At 47.4% G+C, this 19945-nt stretch overlaps 1 protein-coding gene across 1 annotated transcript; it reads left to right on the forward strand.

Annotated features, from left to right (window-relative positions):
- The first annotated feature begins 2750 nt into the window (after positions 1 to 2750).
- Positions 2751 to 18852, forward strand: tmem178bb (transmembrane protein 178Bb). Its single transcript, XM_068755306.1, has 4 exons — positions 2751 to 3132; positions 10627 to 10740; positions 18062 to 18199; positions 18602 to 18852. The coding sequence occupies exons 1-4, from the start codon at positions 2751 to 2753 to the stop codon at positions 18850 to 18852; spliced, it is 885 nt and encodes a 294-aa protein (XP_068611407.1).
- The last annotated feature ends 1093 nt before the right edge of the window (positions 18853 to 19945 follow it).

Here is a 19945-nt window from a genome sequence, read left to right on the forward strand (position 1 = left end):
GACGTCACGCCATCTCTAGACCTACTGCGCATGACACAGTTTCTAGGGAGCTGATTGGTTCGCATAACACAATTTCTATGGCGCTGATTGGTTCTTCTTCTTCTTCCTCTTCGACAATGTACGTAGTCCTTTTTGTCTTTTTAATTGAACAAATAAAAATACAGATTTTCAGTGAGGATAAAATATATAGAAACTAAATTTACAGATACTATGGGGATATCTAAGCATAAGTACAAACAAATACAATACTTTCATTCAAATACTGTACACTACAAAACAAAATTAGGCATTTTATAAGTTGCATACAGGAGCAACATTTAACCTAAAACAATAAATAACGAGCAAATGTCTGACTTAATTCTATAGCGGTTTTGTTTTTCTCCAATTTTTCAAGGCGCAATGCAAATATTTTAAATTCGTTGATGAATCCAGAAAAGGAGGGCTTACTATTTCTCTGTTTTGCACAGTGAATATGAAATTTACCCAGTGACAATATTACGTTTATCATATCTGAAACAGATGAGGATAAATTATCCATATAAAAAATAATATTCTAAACATGGAACACCCTTAATTCTTAGTGACGTCCAATTTTTTTTATGTCTGACCAAAAATATTGTGATGCAGTGCATGAGTAAAATAAATGTTCAAAGGTTTCATCACTCAGAAGGAGCATCGATCCACCTCAAACTTGAATTCACAGCTTGAATGAATGGGGAGTAGCTCACAAACAAACTGGTCAGACAGAAATTACAACTATTTATTGGGCATTTGAATGATTTAATATATTTTTCTGTTTGTGATCTTATTGTGTTTTGTATCTGTGTCCTATTGTGTATTTTTGGATTGTATTCCTCAGCTACCAGAAAACTTGACCTTGAAACAGTACACTTTAAATTCTGAACATCCCAATGTGATCTGTCAGGAACGCTGCTGGATCTTCCTCTTCCTCTTCATCCACATCCTCCTGCTCAGGCTTCAGCCAGCCAATCAGCTGCGAGTCTGCTCATTCTACCGTACCCTGCTCAATGTTTCTGATTGACCTGAATATTTATACCACCAAGTTTGCACTTTGTTTCTGCCAGATCAACGTTTGAGCTCCTGTCTGCCACCTTTGTGTGTTTTTTCCTTTAGGAATTTCGATCTGTCCATGTTTCCTGCCTGAGCCTTATCACTCTGTACTTTTAGCTAAATCTGATAATTTGGTATTGAACTCTGGAACGAACAGAATTTTCCTGATTTTGGATTAAACCCTCTGTTTTGCCTGAATCCTGCCTCATGGCCTGTGATTCTGCGCGTGGGTCTTCCGGTTGCTTGACAGTAATCGGCAACGGGACACTGCTCATTGCTCTCTTTGTTTATCCTCAGACAGGGAGGTTGTTAGAAATAGAGGTCATTCCCAAATAGCGGAAATACTTCCCAAGCACTGTCAGAACAAACAAACCGCCAAAAACCTCTCTTCCGAGAGCACCTGCTCTCCTAACAGTGCTCATCTTCCTCCTCTTCCTTTTACTTATATCCCATTGATATCCCTCTCTTGACTCCCCTCTTGATCCTGTCTCTGTCTCTGCACTTGTACCTGTAATTTATAGGACTGTATGTCTTTATTTTCATAGGTCTCAAACGCATTGTAGCCTGATTGTGTCTCTCACTTCAGTTAAAAGCTTCTGCTGATGTGTTCATAAGAAACTAATAAATAGATTAAAAAAAAAAAAAAAAAAGCTTCTGCTGAAAGAACTAAATGTAAATATAAAAGTTATGAAATATTGAAGTGCTGACTAGTTAAATTGTTATTTTAAAGGTTGTGTTTGAGCAGTCACAATCAGAGTGTTTTCGTAAGCCCTAAAATGATGAATCGGTATCCTGATACGTTGAATGAAAGGTTTATTGGTCTTACATTAATAAAGACATGTTTTTGCTCGTCTACGCAGAGCTTGCGTGTTCTGTAACATGCGCTAACGGGTGATATCTTATTTATCTTATTTGGTGATACAGCCCCCCCCCCCCCCGGAAAGGCGAGCCTGCAGGTTAAATACCGGCAGTAACTCCAGTAGCCTACTTCATGCTTATTTAATCAGATTGCCCCACCCCCCTCTGCGGACTCCACACACACATCAGGCTCTGCTGGAGGCCTAATGATGCGCATTCGTTGTGCGCCGGTGTCACTCCGCGCTGGCTGCGCTCCGCGTGACGCGCGGCTGACGTCCGGCTGAAGCCCCGACCGTGCGCGGCTCGTTGGTTTCTCCCTGCTCGGACGGATGGACGCAGAAGATCCGGGGAACAGATGAGATCGGCGCCGCCGATCACGTAGAACCTCCCCCCCCCCCTCACGGAGTACATTTCAGGGGGGAACCTTCGCCTTCCGAGCCCGTCGCCTCGATGATGGTCCCGCCGCTGCCCTCCAGCGGCGACGCAAGCTGAAGCCGCGGGGAAGCTGTCCGTCTGTCGGGGTGCTGATGCAAGCTGAAGCCACGGAGGAGCTGTCCGTCTGTCGGGGTGCTGATGCGAGCTGAAGCCGCGGAGGAGCTGTCTGTCTGTCGGGGTGCTGATGCAAGCTGAAGCCGCGGAGGAGCTGTCCGTCTGTCGGGGTGCTGATGCGAGCTGAAGCCACGGAGGAGCTGTCCGTCTGTCGGGGTGCTGATGCGAGCTGAAGCCGCGGAGGAGCTGTCTGTCTGTCGGGGTGCTGATGCGAGCTGAAGCCGCGGGGAGCCGCGGAGGAGCTGTCCGTCTGTCGGGGTGCTGACGCGAGCATGGCTGCCGGGAAGCTGCTGCTCTACGCGGGGCTCGCTCTCTCTCTCTGCGCGCTGGGCATGCTGGCCGTGGCGATGTGTTCCGACCACTGGTACGAGACCGACGCCAGGCGGTACCGAGATCGGTGTCGGAGCGTGTCCAGCCGCCGCAAAGACCCGGGCTTCATCTACATCCCCAACAACAGCCTGCCGCTGCGGTCCAGCCGGGGCAGCCGGGCCCGCCGGGAGGAGAAGCCGCTGCTCGCCCGGGACCGGCGGCAGCTTTTTGCCATGAGCGCCGCGGATGAATGCAACAGGCAGTACAACTCCACCAACATGGGGCTGTGGAGGAGGTGCCACCGGCTGGGCTTCGATCAGCAAATGGAAGCCCTCATTATGAAAGGTAGGAATGATGAGAAGGCTCGCTCTAACATCTCTCATAATGAAGCACAAAAAACATGAAGGAGGGGATTATTAAATCATGAACTGTCAACACGACTCCTTTACTTTTCCCAGCGATCCTCTCTTAAATCTAGATCTGTATCTAGATCTGTATCTAGATCTTAAATCTAGATCTATATTTGCATAATGCTGATGGACGGCCCACCGTAAACAGGCAGCCTTCTAACTGCATTGTATTTATCACTATCACGTGGAATATATTTACGTTTGACTCATTGCTTCCATGTATTAATATTTATATATTTTATTTAACAAACATTAAGACACAATCCTGTTATGAAGCTTTGCGTTTGTGTCTCCATTTTGCCCGTGTGGTCGATACGCAAGCATGTTGTGTGTTAAAAGACTGGGAGGGTGATGGAGGTTACTGGAAGACGAGAGGGGGCGAGTCCTCTCTGAGCGTGTGTGTGTGTGTGCGTGCGTGCTGCACTGCAGCTGCGTTCTCCTTTGAGGCCTCTGACGGTCCAGCGTCTGCAGTAACGGATACGCTTTGTGTTCTCTGTGATCAGACCGACGGCTTCAGCTGATTGTGGGTCAGTGACGAACCATTAACTGGTACAACTTACGTCCGGTACCGGTATCAACCTCTATTGAGGGTCCAAAAAAGGCTGATCAGGTATCGTGGTATGTGGCGAGGGGGGGGGGGGGCAGACCATCGATTGGTCGTCACTGCATCATTAATGCATGCACAGAATATCCGGCTCGGCACCGAGCAATGGCAAAAAAGAAGGTAAAAGTCACATGACAGAAGGCTGAGCTTTGCCGTGGAGGTGTCAAACTGTCTTTTTAAAGATATCTAGAAGTAAACAAATGAGATGCTTTTTTGTTTACTCAGTCAAAATGACCAAAAATGCAGATCTCTGCAGTTTTCATGCCTGTTTTTGACGATGACATCATCGCTGCATGTTTCAGAAGATGAATGAACGTCAGTGGCACAACCGTTTGGGTGTCTTGAATATTGATTTCAAGGAATTCCTGGAAATTACATTGATTTTTATTTGGAAATTGATGCCACAGAGCAAGTTTTCTTCCAGATCTCGTTTATTTTTTTATTCCGTTTTAAAGTTTTACAGTCGTAGATGGTGAATGAGGTGCATCAGTATGAGCTGTCAGATAGATAGCGAGATAGATACTTTATTTATCCCAAAGGAAGTTCTTTACAATCTACAGCTCATAAATGCCTTAACGTGTCAATATGATGAGGTATACATGTAAATATGCTGCAACATATACAGAATTCAACTCATTTTTATTTCTGTAGCGCCAGATCAATACAGAAAGTCATCTCAAGACACTTTACAGGAGTAGCAGGGAAACACAGAACCCAACTCGACCCGCAAGAGAAAGAACTTTGGAGACGGAGGCAAGAAGAAACTTCCCTTTAACAGGCAGAAACCTTGGACAGAACCTAGGCTCATGGTGGACAGCCATCTGTCTGGCCCGGTTGGGTTGAGAGAGAGAGAGAGAGAGAACCAGAGCGAACACTCCTACCATATTCATACCCTACACACATATAGGTAAACCGCTAACACATAAATACTTAACACACATTTAAGAGTGGGAGGGGGAGAGTGGGCGGGAACACCTGGAGACTCACCTGGCATTCATTCGCCCCTTTAAATCGTCTGCTCTGCTGACGCTCCAGCGTGTTCGGCCTTCTCTCCTGTAACTGTAAGGTTGTGTATTTTGGTTTTGGCAGTGTATTGTGTGTATTAGCTGTGTACTTTGTAGTATTTAGTCGTTTAGTGTTGGCTGTATTTTGTGTTTTTACTTTTGTCCAGTCCAGGCCTTCGTCCTTTAGCCCGGCACGTTTTCCTTTTCTCTTATTCTGTATATTTTGTGTTTTTGTTGGACTTTTATACGCGCTGAGACCTCGATAGGACACTTTGGGTCATGCTTAGTTGGCCACGGAGCATTAGGTAAGTGGTGTAATCAACCTTATTGATCAGAGTTGGTCTTTAGAGGGACAGGCAGATGGTTTAATGTGTTTTAGTTCACTCTTATTTCACACAGGGTGTCCTTATGAGCTCGTCCCCTTAAGTCTTCCTTCTGTCCATATACGCAGCGTTTCAACAGACAACCGAGTGCATCGTCCATTATTCATGTTGCATTAGCACGCGCGTGTTCTGTAAAAGATACACGCCCCTCTGCAGGCGCCGTGTTTCCCGTGTCTGTCCTGAAGCAGTACATGCTTTGCTGGGGCCGGTTTGTAGGAGACAGCGTGAGATCATCAAAGTTTCATGTTGGCTACATAGTTAGCGTACAACACCGTGCCCCCCCCCCCCCCAGTGGACGCTCCTTGACTCCGTCCAGGAGTTGACGTGAGGAGGCAGAGGAGTTCTGCTTCAGATGCGTTGTCCATTCTCCATTAGAAAGACTTGTTCCCCCCCCCGGTGGTCTGTTAGCATCATTATCCAGAAACGTTGCATCTTCTTAGGCAAAGGGGAAGAACTGGATCAGGCTAAAGGGGTGGAAACAGGAGCCTGTCCGCATTAAGTAGCATCCTTTTTAACGCTAATGCTGCTTTCTGCTATTTGTACGTTCTGAATAGATGCTGCTGCAACGAAAGCTATTGCGGCTAGCTCTCATTCAGGTCGAAGGTTTCCACACGTTCATGTCAGTTTGGTCGTCTGCATTTAAAAGTCTTCTGAATAGGACGCCGGCCCGGCCCCTCCTGCGGCTATTTGATCTGCCCTGACCCGGTGAGACATCACAGCGTCAGCAGTGACATCTCCATGGAAACAAAGGGCCGCTGGACACGAGCGGCAGTGCAACGCGACCCGGTAACGGGCAAAGCGGTTCAGACGATGAATGAATCGGAGCTAAACGTCCGCCTTCTAGATGAAATCTGGGTTTGAACTCTCCTCAGTGGATGCTTCCTCAGCCCCCCCCCCCCCCCCCATCGCTGCACCTTCCTAGCCGCCTATTTCATCAAGCGAGCTGTGGGCCCAAAGAAAGCGCCTCAATCAATCACATCCTTATTCTGCCTGCCAGGAGAGGCAGCAGATGAAGGGGCCTCTGTGGCCACAGCTGCCCCCCTCACATGAAAAGCCCTTTTTACTGCCCTGGATTGTTGCACAATGCAAGAACTATGCCCAATAAAGGGGCCGTTATGTGGAAGTGGCGCACTGAGGCTGAGAGTTAAGTGAAAGGTGACGGTTATTTTAGCTTTGTGCACTCTCTGCTCATAACATCATCAGATTGCTCATTTGCACCCGCTGCTTCGCCGGAGGGACTGAATGCGAACGGCGTCACCATCTGCCTGGTAACAACGAAGAGGCCTAACTTATCCTCGGGTTTATGTTGTCATGGTAACGTGCGTTGACTGCACGACGGAGGATTTTTCTGGTGGCTGAGCTGAAGACAATGTGCGAGCGGATCAGGACAGGTGTTTCTCTGGACACCTGGAGTTCTTCCTGCTTCAGGTGACAACCGGATGAAAAGAGAGTCTCATCCTCACCATTGAGAAGTATCATATGTGACCCCCCCCCCCCCCCCCCCTGCGTAGAGGCCCAACAGCTGTACATAGATTGACAGGTTCATGAATATTGTCCGACGTTCACACGTTACCAGATTAAGCTAATAAACCTGTGCAAAATGATAATGATAGCATTCTTCTACATTATAATCTAGAAAACAACTCGTCCATTGACTTTCATTTCATGCAGTTGGTCTTTGGGTCTGTTAATCTGTTAATCCAGATGTTGCATAAACTTGTGAGATATCAATTACTGCAATTCAGCAGAGAGACAAACGTTCCTCATCCATAGAATCCGGTGGTTTTTCTATATTATTAATTATGTAACTATGTCAACATGCTATCTAAACGTACTACGTTCATTCAAGTCTTCCTCTGTAACGCCAGGCTGGATATCTGGAGCGAATCTTTCCAGGATGCTCACGGTTATTTTTTGTTGTGGCTGCTTCTCCTCAAACCCTTTTGCAAAAGCAGAACTGATTACTAACTCGTCATTCCAACGTTCCCCCAGAACTACAGGGCAATTATAGTTGCATGTGATATGAAGTAATATCTTGAGTCCGGAGTGAGTTAATCCAAATTGCATGCTCCAGAAATGTGTAAGAAAGCAATGAATATAAAAAAACACCACCACCATCCCTCCACGTGTGACTGCGGTAGACTGTGGATAGAACAGTAACACGATGTGGGCATCAAAACAAAGGAAGTGCCGGAGAGGGAACCGGGATGTTGTCATTGCTTTTCTGGATTGCATTTAAGACAGAAAAGTATACAAGATAAATGCCGCACCCCCCCCCCCCCCCTGAATCGGCCAATGAGCAGGCCCCATACCTGCTCACACAGCAAAGCAGGTTCACCTGTCAGACACGGCCTTCCTCTGCTCATAATAACCCCCCCCCCCCCCCGCCGCCCAGCAGACACTCAGGCTGGCTGATCCTCTTTGACATGCTGTGAACTCATTTGAATGCCGTCTCAGATTTTAAAGCTGAAACGAAATTGCTTCCATGCATAGACAAATCTGACAAAAGCAACACGCATACACGAAACAGAACAGTGAACAGCTGAAAAACTACCAAGAGGAAAAAACCGAGAGGTGCAGCACAGAGCAGCCAAGAAACAAAGGCGGTCTGGAAGAGTGGATCCAGGTGGGCCACACACACCTGAGGCTGATCCGGGACAGGTGAAGCAAGGAAAGGTGACGAGAGAGCAAAACGAACGCGAAATGTGACCGTTGGAAAATGTAAGAGGATTCCGGAAGATCACATGTTGTTTGTTTGATGTAATTATCTTCAGAGTCTTTACTAAAGCGATGAAAACCGGGGGCTTCAGGGACGGACGTTTGGTTGTGATGCCTTCGCTCATTTTTATTTTCTACATAGCCCATGATGATAGATATTTGTTTCTCCTCTGGGGTGGGTCACCAAAACACTCCACCCCTCTGTCAAATTTTAGAACCGATCATGACCCCCCCCCCTAGTAAAAACGTTTGCCCACCCCTGATCTAGTAGGTAAGCCGGATAAGATGGGAAGTAGAATCACAGTTGATCCATCCCCTGACTTCAGCTTAGCTCCAACCCCCCCCCCCCCCCCCCCCTCCAGTCTAATCCCATGCGTATGGATGTATGAGCAGGCATGAGGGGCAGACAGAGACATAAAGTGGGTCATGCGAAATGAGGCCATGCGGGGGGGTGGGGGGGGGGGGGGGGGTTTGATCTGTAGCAGGACTGCCCATCTGTCTGAGATCTGAACATCCCATCAGCTGGGCCCTAATGAACGCAGCTGCTCCCACCGTGCACGGTCTGAATGCACCTTCGCCGTGCCGCGCCGTCTCCGTGGACATGGTGCCGTGCCCTATACTGCAGCGGCAGACGCACCGGAAGCTTCCTCTCTGCGTCCGAGCCAGTCGGACGCCGGCTCTCTCGACGTCCTCTAAATGTGATGCATGAGAAGGGACTCATTTAACGTCACCAGTTAGGAAGAGGAGGTTTTCCAATCAGGCAAAGGGCGCTAACCTGAGAGGCAATGTTAGTTAGTTAGTTGGTTAGTTAGTTAGTTAGTTAGTTACCTGCAGCGGAGGATGTGCTAAAGCCGCTGCTGCCTCCGGCTTGAGATTCTCTCCGGAGCCGATCATCAACGCGATATTATCGTGGCTATGTTGATAATATTGGCAATAACTGAAATGAATTCCTGTTTGTGTAATCTGAAAGGCAGTTCCCCTCACATAGAGCACGAGAGCGTTCTAACATCTGACTGTGGTTGGATACAAAACGGAAAAACAAATCCCTTGGAGGAAAATGGAATTTTTATGTCTGTGCAGGTTCTCGGTCATCGAGGTAAAATCACGATGAGCATAAAAGAAGAGCCAACTGGGCTTGTTCGAGTTAGATCAAAGACGTTTCACCTCTCGTCCAAGAGGCTTCTGTAGTTCTGAGGGACTGGGAGAGAGTCCAGGTCAGCCGTGAGGGTCGGCCCATGAATCCACACGGGGATCCACCTCCAATCGGATCTGCCATAAATGCATCAGTTTCTGTTTTGATCGCTGGCTCTTGGTTTTCATCTGCTGTTTCCTGTTCTGCTGTCCGCCTGCCGGATCCGGGGCCGAGTCGCTGCCTTTGTGTTCGCTGCTGCAAAAAAAGATGCTGAGTCATGTTAGTTCACATCTTCAGTGACCCGCAGCAAATGTGTCGGCGTCAGCACACCACTGCTTCTCCACAGGTAACTACGGTGATGAAGACGAGGCTGCTGATCCCTACGTTTACACGCGTTGGGCATTAACCCTTTACTCATGTTTGAATTCATCTTTTGACATGTCTTAATCTACATATAATCTCCGTACAATCTACGTATGATCTACATATAATATATGTATAATCTAAGTATAATCTACATATAATCTACGTATGATCTACATATAATATACATATCATATACGTATAATCTACGTATGATCTACGTATAATCTACATATAATATACGTATAATCTACGTATAATCTACGTATAATCTACGTATGATCTACATATAATATACATATAATATACGTATAATCTACGTATGATCTACGTATAATCTACTTATGATCTACGTATGATCTACGTATGATCTATGTATAATCTACGTAAAATCTACGTATGATCTACGTATAATCTATGTATAATTTAGGTATAATTTACGTATAATCTCCGTATAATGCGCAGGAATACGAGTTTCCTCAGATAAACCCAGCAGTCAGAGAACATGCGGCAGTGACTTCGTCCCGGTTGTCTGGGAAACCGTTTAAGCACCTCATGGAAGAGGTGCGTCGGTGATCAGCTCTACGTCTGAATACGATGGATTCGTTACCGTCTGAGGTGGGACAGCAATTTGAACTTTGTATTTTGGACTTCGGGCTGATTGCGAGGCCGTCATTTGGAGAAGTGTTGTAGCGTTTCTAAATTAAATGGGAGACTGTGATGAAGGATTCCTGCTTCCTCGTCCACCCTCAGCCCGTCGGATATACGGAGGCGACTCCGTGACACGTTGCTGACTCACAATAACTTGTAGCTGCTGTTGATGCAAACCTGCAGAGCACAAGGGTTGTGTGATGTCACCATCACACATGGACTTACTTCTGTTAGCTTGGGCCTACATTTGATGTATTGATCCAGTATTGGTCCAACATTCGACACAGCAATTATATCATCAGATATGGGATTTTTTGTGGATCTTTAGGGCTTTGCAGAATAAGTTGAGTTCAGTAATTGGCGAGTGGTTGTGGGAGGGTGGAGAGGGGAGGGGGTAATCTCCCAGTAATCTCGCCCTGTCTGCAGACAACTTATTATCGAACAACCTGGTTGCACACGTAGCCTCTTTAGCTGAATCCCGATGCCACATCATCTCAGTCGGGTCATCATGGCGGATCCTTTGCTCTTATCTGTTGGTCAGTTGTTGCCGTACTTATCCTCTTTCTCTCTGCAGGATCCATTCCGAGGTGCTCCTACATAAAGTATCACTACTCCTCGGTTACGATACCCAAAAACCTCTCCTACAACATCACCAAGACAATAAGGCAGGACGAGTGGCACGCCCTACGTAAGTCTGCCATTTGATCTGTGCATGGCAATGCTTTTTTTTTGTGAAGAGGAGGGTGCTTGTGTTTTTTAATGAATGTTTTTTTTTCAGAGCTAAATGGAGATCTTAGGTGGAGTGAGTGAACTCTAACCTTTATTTTCCTCTTTTTACATCGGATTCACTTGTTTTCCTTTTCGCCAACATTCATTCATCTTCACGAAACTCTCTGGAATATACTGAGCCAGGATAGAATGTCTGAAGAAATAGTCCTTTCAAAAAAAAAGAAACGTTTTTTTTTATTGTAACAGAGTAGAGTTGGAAATGGCTTATGAAAAGTCCATGTAAAATCAGGTGTAATTCAAGTTCAAGGAAACCGCAGGGACGGCATCAACATTGTTTTGAAGACTTACAGATGAACACGATGATACTCGTTTGTTTCTGTCAGTCAACGAAAGCTGCAGCGAGTGGCAGCAGCAGCAGCAGCACAAGACAGAAACCAGAAATCTGCTCCTGCAGAGCTTCCAAGCAGCAGCGGCGAGGCGACGGCATCCTCTCCCAAGCCCACCCTCTGTCCGAGATGCACACATGGAGGGATTTAGCGACTTCAAAAGGAAACATAAGTAGTTATAGCTCGGGAAAACCGTCAAAGAGCGACAGCGTTATAATCCAAGGCAGCAGCTAAAGGTCGCGGCTGACGCTAATTGTTCAGTTGAAAACGACTCCCACTCCCTGATGCGGCTGCTGGAGTCGGTGGATTTAGGCAAAGAGGAGCCTGCATGCAGACGTGAGGGATTTGAGTCACGGAGAAGCATAAACTTAGTTCTATTTAAAAGTGTTGCTTCTTTCATTCTGTCAAGGGTAGAGAACGCCTAAACAGTATAGGATGTTAGATAAACTAGAGAGTCGTGATTGGAGGAGACCTCAATGGGCATGTTGGTGAAGGAAATGGAGGAGACGAAGAAGTGATGGGGAAGAACCTAGAAGGACAGATGGTGGTGGACTTTGCCAAAAGGATGGAGATGGCAGTAGTTAAGGCGTCGGAGACGGAGCAGTTTAAAGGAGGCTGGTATTTATGAACTTAGTCATTAATAAGCTAATATTACCAAAGAAATCGAGCGAGAACGAGCTGCAGCCGCCGCTATGGATTTATTATCTCTCGTTATGAACAATGGATGAGAAGCGCAATGAAGCTTAATTAACAGGCCACATGCCCTGCAGAAACGCACGCCGTTGGACTGGGTTCCATGCATTCTAGATTAGAGGCCCACAGCACCTACAGGCCCAGTGATTCATGACTGCTCATCCACATGGAGGAGCAGTCGAGAGGGAAGAGCTGTGATTAGTCTCAGCCCGGACGGAGACTCGCCGTCTCCTATCCAGGGAGCTGGAATAGAAAACCGTTTCCCTGTTCTTCACCCCCCCCCCCCCCTCTCCACCTGTCCTCCCCATCTCTCTTCCTCCGAACCATCACTCTCCCAATCCCGTTCCTTTTCCATCGCCATGTTTTATCTGCCTTTCTTGATCTGTTAGAGCAGAAGACTGCCCACATTGATTTAGCGTCTGCTTCAGATTAGGCCTGTTTTCCTCTCCGCTGTCTCGCCAGGGATGTTTGGAATCCCTGCGGAATACAGAGTAGGTCTACAGATCAGCTCTGTGAAATTGCCTTGATATAACTTCTGATTGTGTGTTTTCATACCTTATAAATAAAGTGAATATAATGCATTTTCCACACTCACACACGACTGGAACAGCCAGTGGGAGCAAACTAAGCTTCAGCACGTGGGTCAAATCACCAGCCTTCTGTTGTACCTTCTGAACCACGGCAGTACAAACATCAGGATGCCGTGTTGTTAACCACTATCTCATTGGCTACCAGCCGTTTCCAGATCCCAGAGCCTTTACACTGCCAGTGGCTTTAGCGCATTTTGCCTCACAGAACGGACTATGGATGATGCAAACACCGAAACTAACAAAAAAAAAAAGAGTCGACTCTCTTCCTTCATCGGGAAAAACATGTTTGTTTCTGCCTTTTTCCATTCTTTAGTAATCGGCAGTAGAACATAGGCTAGCTTCATCTGAGAAACCAAGCTGCATCCGGCAGCAACAGTGACTTCTGTTAAAACAAAACCGGGAAAGGGTCAAATATATTTATTAAAAACAACAATTTATTCATAAATACGTTACTATGTTCAACATTTGAAAAAAGGCTTTGTCTGTTTGTTTGTTTGTTTCTGTCACACCTATAGTGAATCAGGTCAGCTCTGCGGTCCAGGGATTGCGGGGGGGGGGGGTGTTTGGTTCTGCCCTCCATCCGTCATATTTTCTCGTGATCACAACACTCTTCCTCCCCGAACGACGGTATACGAGTGTGAGCTGCTGGATTTGTCCGACTTCCAGCGTTTTGCCATTGTCTCATGACTCGCAACCCGTCCCCCGTCTTCTTCTCATATAATATATGCTGAACCGAGACACCGATTCTTGCTTGGAGGGTTGGACGTGGAGCTGCTTGTTTATATTCTTGGGAAATAAAATCGCACGGTCAGCCTTAAAAACATCGCCTATCCTGAAACCAAGACAGCAGAGCCGTGATGAGTATGTGAGCCGATTTAACCGGCTGCATCCGTATACTCAGGCAGCTCTATAGAAATGTCCTGTAGCTCGAACAGCTGACTGCACCACTGGCAAGGAGTCAAACCTCTGATGCGTTGAGAATCAAACGCTGTCAAACCGCAGGAGGGAAACGCTCTGGTTACCAGCGGTAACCACATCCTGTAAGACAGATAACTGTGGATTATGGAAGCGGCTCTTCTGTAGTCTGCCTCCAAGTTCCTCTAGCACTCCACTGGGGATTAGCTGCTGTCTGCCTCATCGCTCCGGTGGATTCATTTCACAGGAAACAGGAAATAACTTGAGACCCGTTTTGGGACTGAACTTCTGAAGACCTTTCAATCTACTTGGTTAAAAAAGAAATGTTGAAAAAAGAAATGTTGCTCTATAAGAAATAGGATGACAGAGGAATTAATCTTTGCTTAGAGAAGACTGAAACTATTGAAATTAGAGAGACGCCAGCCAGCAGGTTGACCTCTGCTGTCACGTCCTACAAGCTTTGAGACAGGCATTCTGTCAGCTATGAACTAATAATCACTGATTTGCATAAACACAACACAAACACGCAACATAGAACTGAAAGTATTTGCTCCTCACAACAGAAGTACAGTGGAAGCTCGGTTCTGGGACGACTCGAGTGGAGCCGAGGCGAACCGAAGGCGGCGTCTACCCGAGCAGGTCCAGTTTGAGTCGACCTGCCGTCGCAGAAAGACGGTGCAGGTTTTTCCGCTTTGTTCTCTTTAGCTCTTCGTCATGGGTCCAAAGAAAGGCAGCAGTAAAACGACTGGAAAAGAAAAGAGGAAGGTAGCGAGAACAACTGAGGATTTAAAGAAGGAAATAATCAGCAAACATGAAAGTGTCTGGGATCTCGCTGCAGGACGGGGTGGAGAAATCAATGATTCAGACTTTACTATAGAAAACTGAGCTAAAGAGAAGGAATGAAACCCAGGAGGGCAGTTACCCAGTCACTTTACGGAGGAGGAATCCGTCCTTGCTTCCTTTCCGCCGGGTCTCCTGGACACACAACACATCAACCTTTCTCCTCATCACCATGTCCACCAGCTCTCTAGCTTTTCCCGTCATCGTCCCGACATTCAAAGTCCCTCCTCTCAATCCTAAACCCTTAGAGATGGGATAAGGAACTTGGAGTAGAGCCGCTGCTGCTCCTCCACCTCGAGTGGGGCCAGCTGAATTATCCATTTCGGATGCCTCTCCGGGGAAGTGTTCTCGTCAGGGAGGAGGCCTCGGGGAAGACTTAGGTCCTAGGACATGCTGGAGAGACTATGTTGCTCAACTGTCGTGGGAATAGCTCGGAATTTCCCCGGAAGAGGCAAGGGAAGTCCGGAAATTCCTGCTCAGACTTTTGCCCCGGTAAGCGGCGGAGGATGGATGGATGGAGGGATGGATCGATGGATGGAGGGACTACATTGGACATAGTGGATTAATTTTCATGCCTGGGCAGTGGTTCAAGCACTATGGACACAAGAATAAAGCACCCCTGTCGTTGCGTCATTGAATTCAGTCTGCTCACCCACAGGACCGGCACGCCATTGTAGCTGATGATTGTCGGAATACATAACTGTCCATTTCAACGCCCCAGAAAATCAATCGTTTTGCCACATTCTGTCCCCAGATGCAGCTGCAGATACGAGCCCAATAATAACCACGGTAATCCCCGACCGTTTGGTTGTGAGAGAAAGAAAGATTTTCTGTGTAAATTCCTCATCTGCAAAGGATACGATTTGAAACCGAATCATTTCTGGTACCATCAGAGCAACATCTGCATCAGCATCTGCATCATGTGGCTGTTTGACATTATCGCATGGAGACAGAGACGTGCTAAACTTCATATTTTGAAACAGGATGCATTTATGAATTTTAAACCAGGAAAGGTGCCCCTATGGGCAATTTAGTGTAGCCAATTCACCTCTTTTGCATGTTTTTGGTGGTGGAGAACATGCAAACTACTCACAGAAAGGCCGCAAGTCGGATTCAAACCCATTATCTTGTTACTGTGAGGCAACCGCGCTAACCACTGCGCCACCGTGTCGCTCGTATCTTCTCTGCTCAAATCTGATCTTGTATCTTCTCTTTTATCTTCACGCTCAGGGCAGCTCCACCTTCAGATAACAATGGTTAGGAGCTTTAAACATCCTCTTTTAGCTCCGCCTCTCCTTCACTCCCGCCCCCCTCGTGCTGCCTTTCAATCCTCACAGCTTTCATTTTCAGGCTGGAGCGTCATGCACTCAACAACTCGGTCCTGCAGAGATTAGGAAGCTCTCAGTAAAAAAGGCTGAGTCACAGAAGTCCCGTTATCGGCAGTGGCAGCGCAGCGGACTGGCAAAGGGGCACGATGGCAGCCGGGCGCAGCCTCTGCTGCCGCCAGCTTCACGGGGGGGGGGGTTCACACGCAACCACGTTCCTTTACCGCAGGAATATAGCAAGCATCTGCCAGCTGGTGCCTGTTGTTATTATTATTGATCGTCAAATGCCTTCAGACATGAACGAATCAAGCCGACGTTGCTCATTTCATCTCTTTAGCCTTTGATTGTAGTTTTTGACCTTTGTTAACAGAAATCTTTGCTCTTCTCGGTCAGTTCCTGTTATCTAGTTAAGCTGGTAAAATAAATGGCTGCAGTCCCAACATGTTTCTCATAGTGGGCCATGAATAACTGCATCTTTTTAGTTCATCCCCAGCTTTGAATCATCTTCCTTCTGGGTTTATGCCTAAGGCGAGTCCATGTTTGGACTGCCTTTACTTTATTAGTGTCGTGTCAAAGATGGATCAGAGTTCCGTCTCCTGCTCCCACGCAGACACCGAGTGGACGTTCTCGGCTCCCAGACAGACATCCCGCTCCAACCATCAGACCAGCGTGTCTCGTTTTTCTCCAGGAGACGCTGTCAGTGATCATTTCCTGTCTATTCTCCATCACCCCCAGCCTCTGCCTCAGCCTGCAGTGCTGCTCACACTGCAGATGACTGACGCACTATTAAATCTCCCATAGCCCCCCCCCCCCCCCCCATCTCTGGGGACAGCACGAGATGCAGCCACTGAAAAGCCACAAAATATGTTGTTACGGTTTCCAGAGAAAAAAAGCACACATGTGCTAGCCCCCCCCTCCCCGCCTTGCCACCCACGTCTCTATTATTTGATTTTCCCACTTTATTGTTCTCTTCCCCGGTGTCAGTTTACATTATAGGCAATGAAATTAGCTCATTAGCGCTGTCCCTTGTCCCCACCAAGCTGTCGCTGCAGGCTTCTCTTTACGACAGCTGGCATAGGGGCAGTCATCTCCCTTTTATTACCTCCGCCAAGGAGGTTATTGTTTTGTCGGCGTTTGTCTATTTGTGGGTCGAAGACAGAGACGAAAATGAGGAGGGAGACGGGTGCATCGAAAGCAAGACAAGAGGGAATGGAAGAATTTAGGATTAAAAGTCCAAACTCTTAATTCTAAATTCTTCCATTCCCTCTTCTCTTGCTTTTTATTCACCCGCCTTCCTCCTAGGATTAAGAGTTGGGACTTTAAATAATGCAGCCTCATGGGCAGTATGGTTAGCAGGAGCTCTGGATTTACCGGTCGGTCTACGTTCCTGCTCTCACAGGACAGGATCCCAAATACAAGCAGTCGGAATGAGTTTCCTCCACAGGGTGGCTGGGGGGCTCCCTTAGAGACAGGAGGGGGGGGGGCTCAAACAGGAGTCAGAGGAAGTGGCTGAAATAGATGCTCCCTGGACGCCTCCCTGGGAAGGCGTTCCAGGTTATGTCCCACCAGGAGGAGGCCTCAGGGAAGACCGAGGACACGCTGGGGAGACTATGTCTCTCTGCTCTCCCTGAGAACGCATCGGGATCCCCCCTGGAGGAGCTGGAGGAGGTGGCTGGGGAGAGGGAAGTCTGGAAGTCCCTGCTGAGACTGTTGCCTCCCGGCCCCGGAGAAGCGGTGGAAGACGGATGGACGGACGGATGCTGATCGATTTGACAGCACAAAGAACAACCGCATCACATTTCAAAAGGCTTTCCTCACACTTAACGCCAGAGCAACAACAAGAGACGTGATGCTGTAAATGAAATGAATAATCTATGAGCGGATGATTCTGACCTCAGCGTAGAGAGATGATGGGCTGTCACACTTCTAATATTTCACTAATGTTGGTAATGAGCTGGAACACCAATAACAGGCTCTGTTGCTTAGCAGCATGTCTATAAACCCTGAAATGTTCAGGCATGCTGGAGGGATATTCCCAAGGAAAACACAGCAGCGGTATCTCTGTTTGGGAAGTACCCTGTCAGATACTTCCATGTGTGTACTCTGAGCACTGAATTAGATTTGGGGATTATGTTTTTGTACATTAACAGATCACATATTCTGAATGCACGTTTTCAGATTGCTGCACATGTTAGAATACGTGGCGAATATTCTGCAAATTGATAATGTTGCCATATTAATGGCTCCATCTATCTGAACAGTACACGCTTTAAATATATGTAATAATATGATTTTTTTATTGTCCTCTTTAACCAATAATCCCAGTGGAGAAGTGTGAAGGCCGCGCGTCCATCAACCGCTGACTCATCAGCCGGACCAACAGCGGCAGAGTCCAAAAACACATCAAGCCTCTTGGATGTGTCTGATTGGGCTTTAGCACCTGTGTGTCACTGCTGGGGGGGGGGGGGGGGTTATGGAGAAGAGATGCTTTCGGGATCGTGGCGGTGACCATTCTCTTTCTGTCCTTTCAGACTTGCGGCGAATGACGGCAGGTTTCATGGGCATGGCGGTGGCGATCATCCTGTTCGGGTGGACCATCGGTGTGCTCGGCTGTTGCTGGGACAGAGGACTCATGCAGTATGTGGCTGGCCTCCTCTTCCTCATGGGAGGTAAGCCCCTCCCTCCCACACACACACACATACACAGCACCCCCAATGAGTCAGTAGATTTTAAGCAGCTCTTAGTATGACAACAAATATAATTTTTTGCATACTCCGAGTACCTTCTTTGACGAGAGCAAACGCCGCAGCAGAGTTCTGCTGCCCTCTACTGTTTGGGAGTTGTGCTCCAGTGATTCCACTATCCGGTCCACATTTCCGTGGAGGCTGCTTGACAGGCCATTAAACAGTAAAGGAGAAAAACGGAAGGAAAACAATCGACTTCATTGGGGCGACTGTAACCCCACACAGTAGAGCAGACGCCACTGGATTATTTATTGCTTTATTTGGTTGCTATGACAGCATTCTGATGTACTTTTCCGCCTGCTTCAGCATGTCATTGTCTCCTTTCAGGAACCTTCTGCATCATCTCCCTCTGCACCTGCGTTGCTGGCATTAACTTTGAGCTCTCCCGGTACCCGCGCTACCTCTACGGCCTGCCGGACGACATTGGCCATGGCTACGGCTGGTCTATGTTCTGTGCATGGGGAGGCCTTGGCCTTACCCTCATTGCTGGCTTTTTCTGCACCCTGGCTCCCTCGGTTCAGCCCATACCCCGATCTACCTGCCCCAAGTCCAGACAGGAGAATGGCACCGTCTGCTAAAGAGGAGACGGACCACAGATTGGCAAAGAACGAACAGAATACCGTTCTCCACGTCTTCATCGGTCCACTCATCCCCCCCCCCCCGTCTCTCCTGGTTATAGATTTTTTTTAAATTGTGTGTGTTAAGAAATGGAAGATTTTGAAAATATCAACAACAACAACAAACACAAGGACTTAAGAAATGTTATTGAGAATTCCATGTTGTGCTCGAACTCTGAAATGGACCCTGGTCTTGGTCGGGAATTTCGTAGAGACACTGGAAGACTACATTTTGGTGATTTATAGATCATAACTGAATACATGTTGTGTGATTCTAAGAGGGGGGGGGGGTCTCAGAAAAGGACCTAGTGCTGTGACTTTGGAGAACTTCCCTGGGATTAAGTTGCACCGAAGAGTCCAGAGAATCAAATCCAGGAAAGCTGTGGAAGACATTTGTGCCCCCCCCCCCCCCCCCCTGTGGAGTCCTTCACCTGGACGAGACATACATTAATTTGACTCGCTGTGCTGGGGTTGGGGCTGTGGCCGTCTCTTAACCGTTTCAGTGTTCCAGCCCACTCTTGCCACTATGATACGCAGCTCCGGTGTTGAACATTACTGTGCAGAAAAGACAACCAGGAAGTGTCCTGGTTGTCTTTTATAACCCAAGTGTCCATCTGTCCATTTATAGTGTGGTTTCCGTCTTATTGAGTCCATCATCGTGAAAGAACTGTCAAACGGCAAAGCAAATGTGAGAAGATAATGTGTGTATGGGTGTGCGTGATTTTGCAGAGGCATCATTTAACCTTTTCTTTAGAGGGGGGGGGGATATTGATGAAGACAAAGCAATGACAATGACTAAAATGGAGCCCAGTGCTGATGAAGACAATGGAGAGAGGAAAGATCCTGTTTAACCCAACTGACTGTGGCCCCATCAGACCCGCCCCAGCTTTTCATCATGGCGGGGGGGGGGGGCTGTGAAGATGTGCATTTTCTCGCACTACGCAGGTTTTCTTTTACTAGCAGGCAAAACCAGAGGGATTCAAAGTTTATTCACTTCACTTCAAAGTGAAACATCCCAAGCCATCCTAAAACGCACACTCGCTCACAAAGCAGG

Source organism: Brachionichthys hirsutus, chromosome 22 (genome assembly GCF_040956055.1).
Source record: "Brachionichthys hirsutus isolate HB-005 chromosome 22, CSIRO-AGI_Bhir_v1, whole genome shotgun sequence".
Classification (NCBI taxonomy): Eukaryota; Metazoa; Chordata; class Actinopteri; order Lophiiformes; family Brachionichthyidae; genus Brachionichthys; species Brachionichthys hirsutus.

Coding starts and splice junctions, on each gene's coding strand:
- tmem178bb (XM_068755306.1), top strand. CDS start 2,751: ATGGCTGCCGGGAAGCTGCTGCTCTACGCGGGGCTCGCTCTCTCTCTC. Junction 3,133..10,626: donor GGAAGCCCTCATTATGAAAG/GTAGGAATGATG, acceptor TTCTCTCTGCAG/GATCCATTCCGAGGTGCTCC. Junction 10,741..18,061: donor GGACGAGTGGCACGCCCTAC/GTAAGTCTGCCA, acceptor CTGTCCTTTCAG/ACTTGCGGCGAATGACGGCA.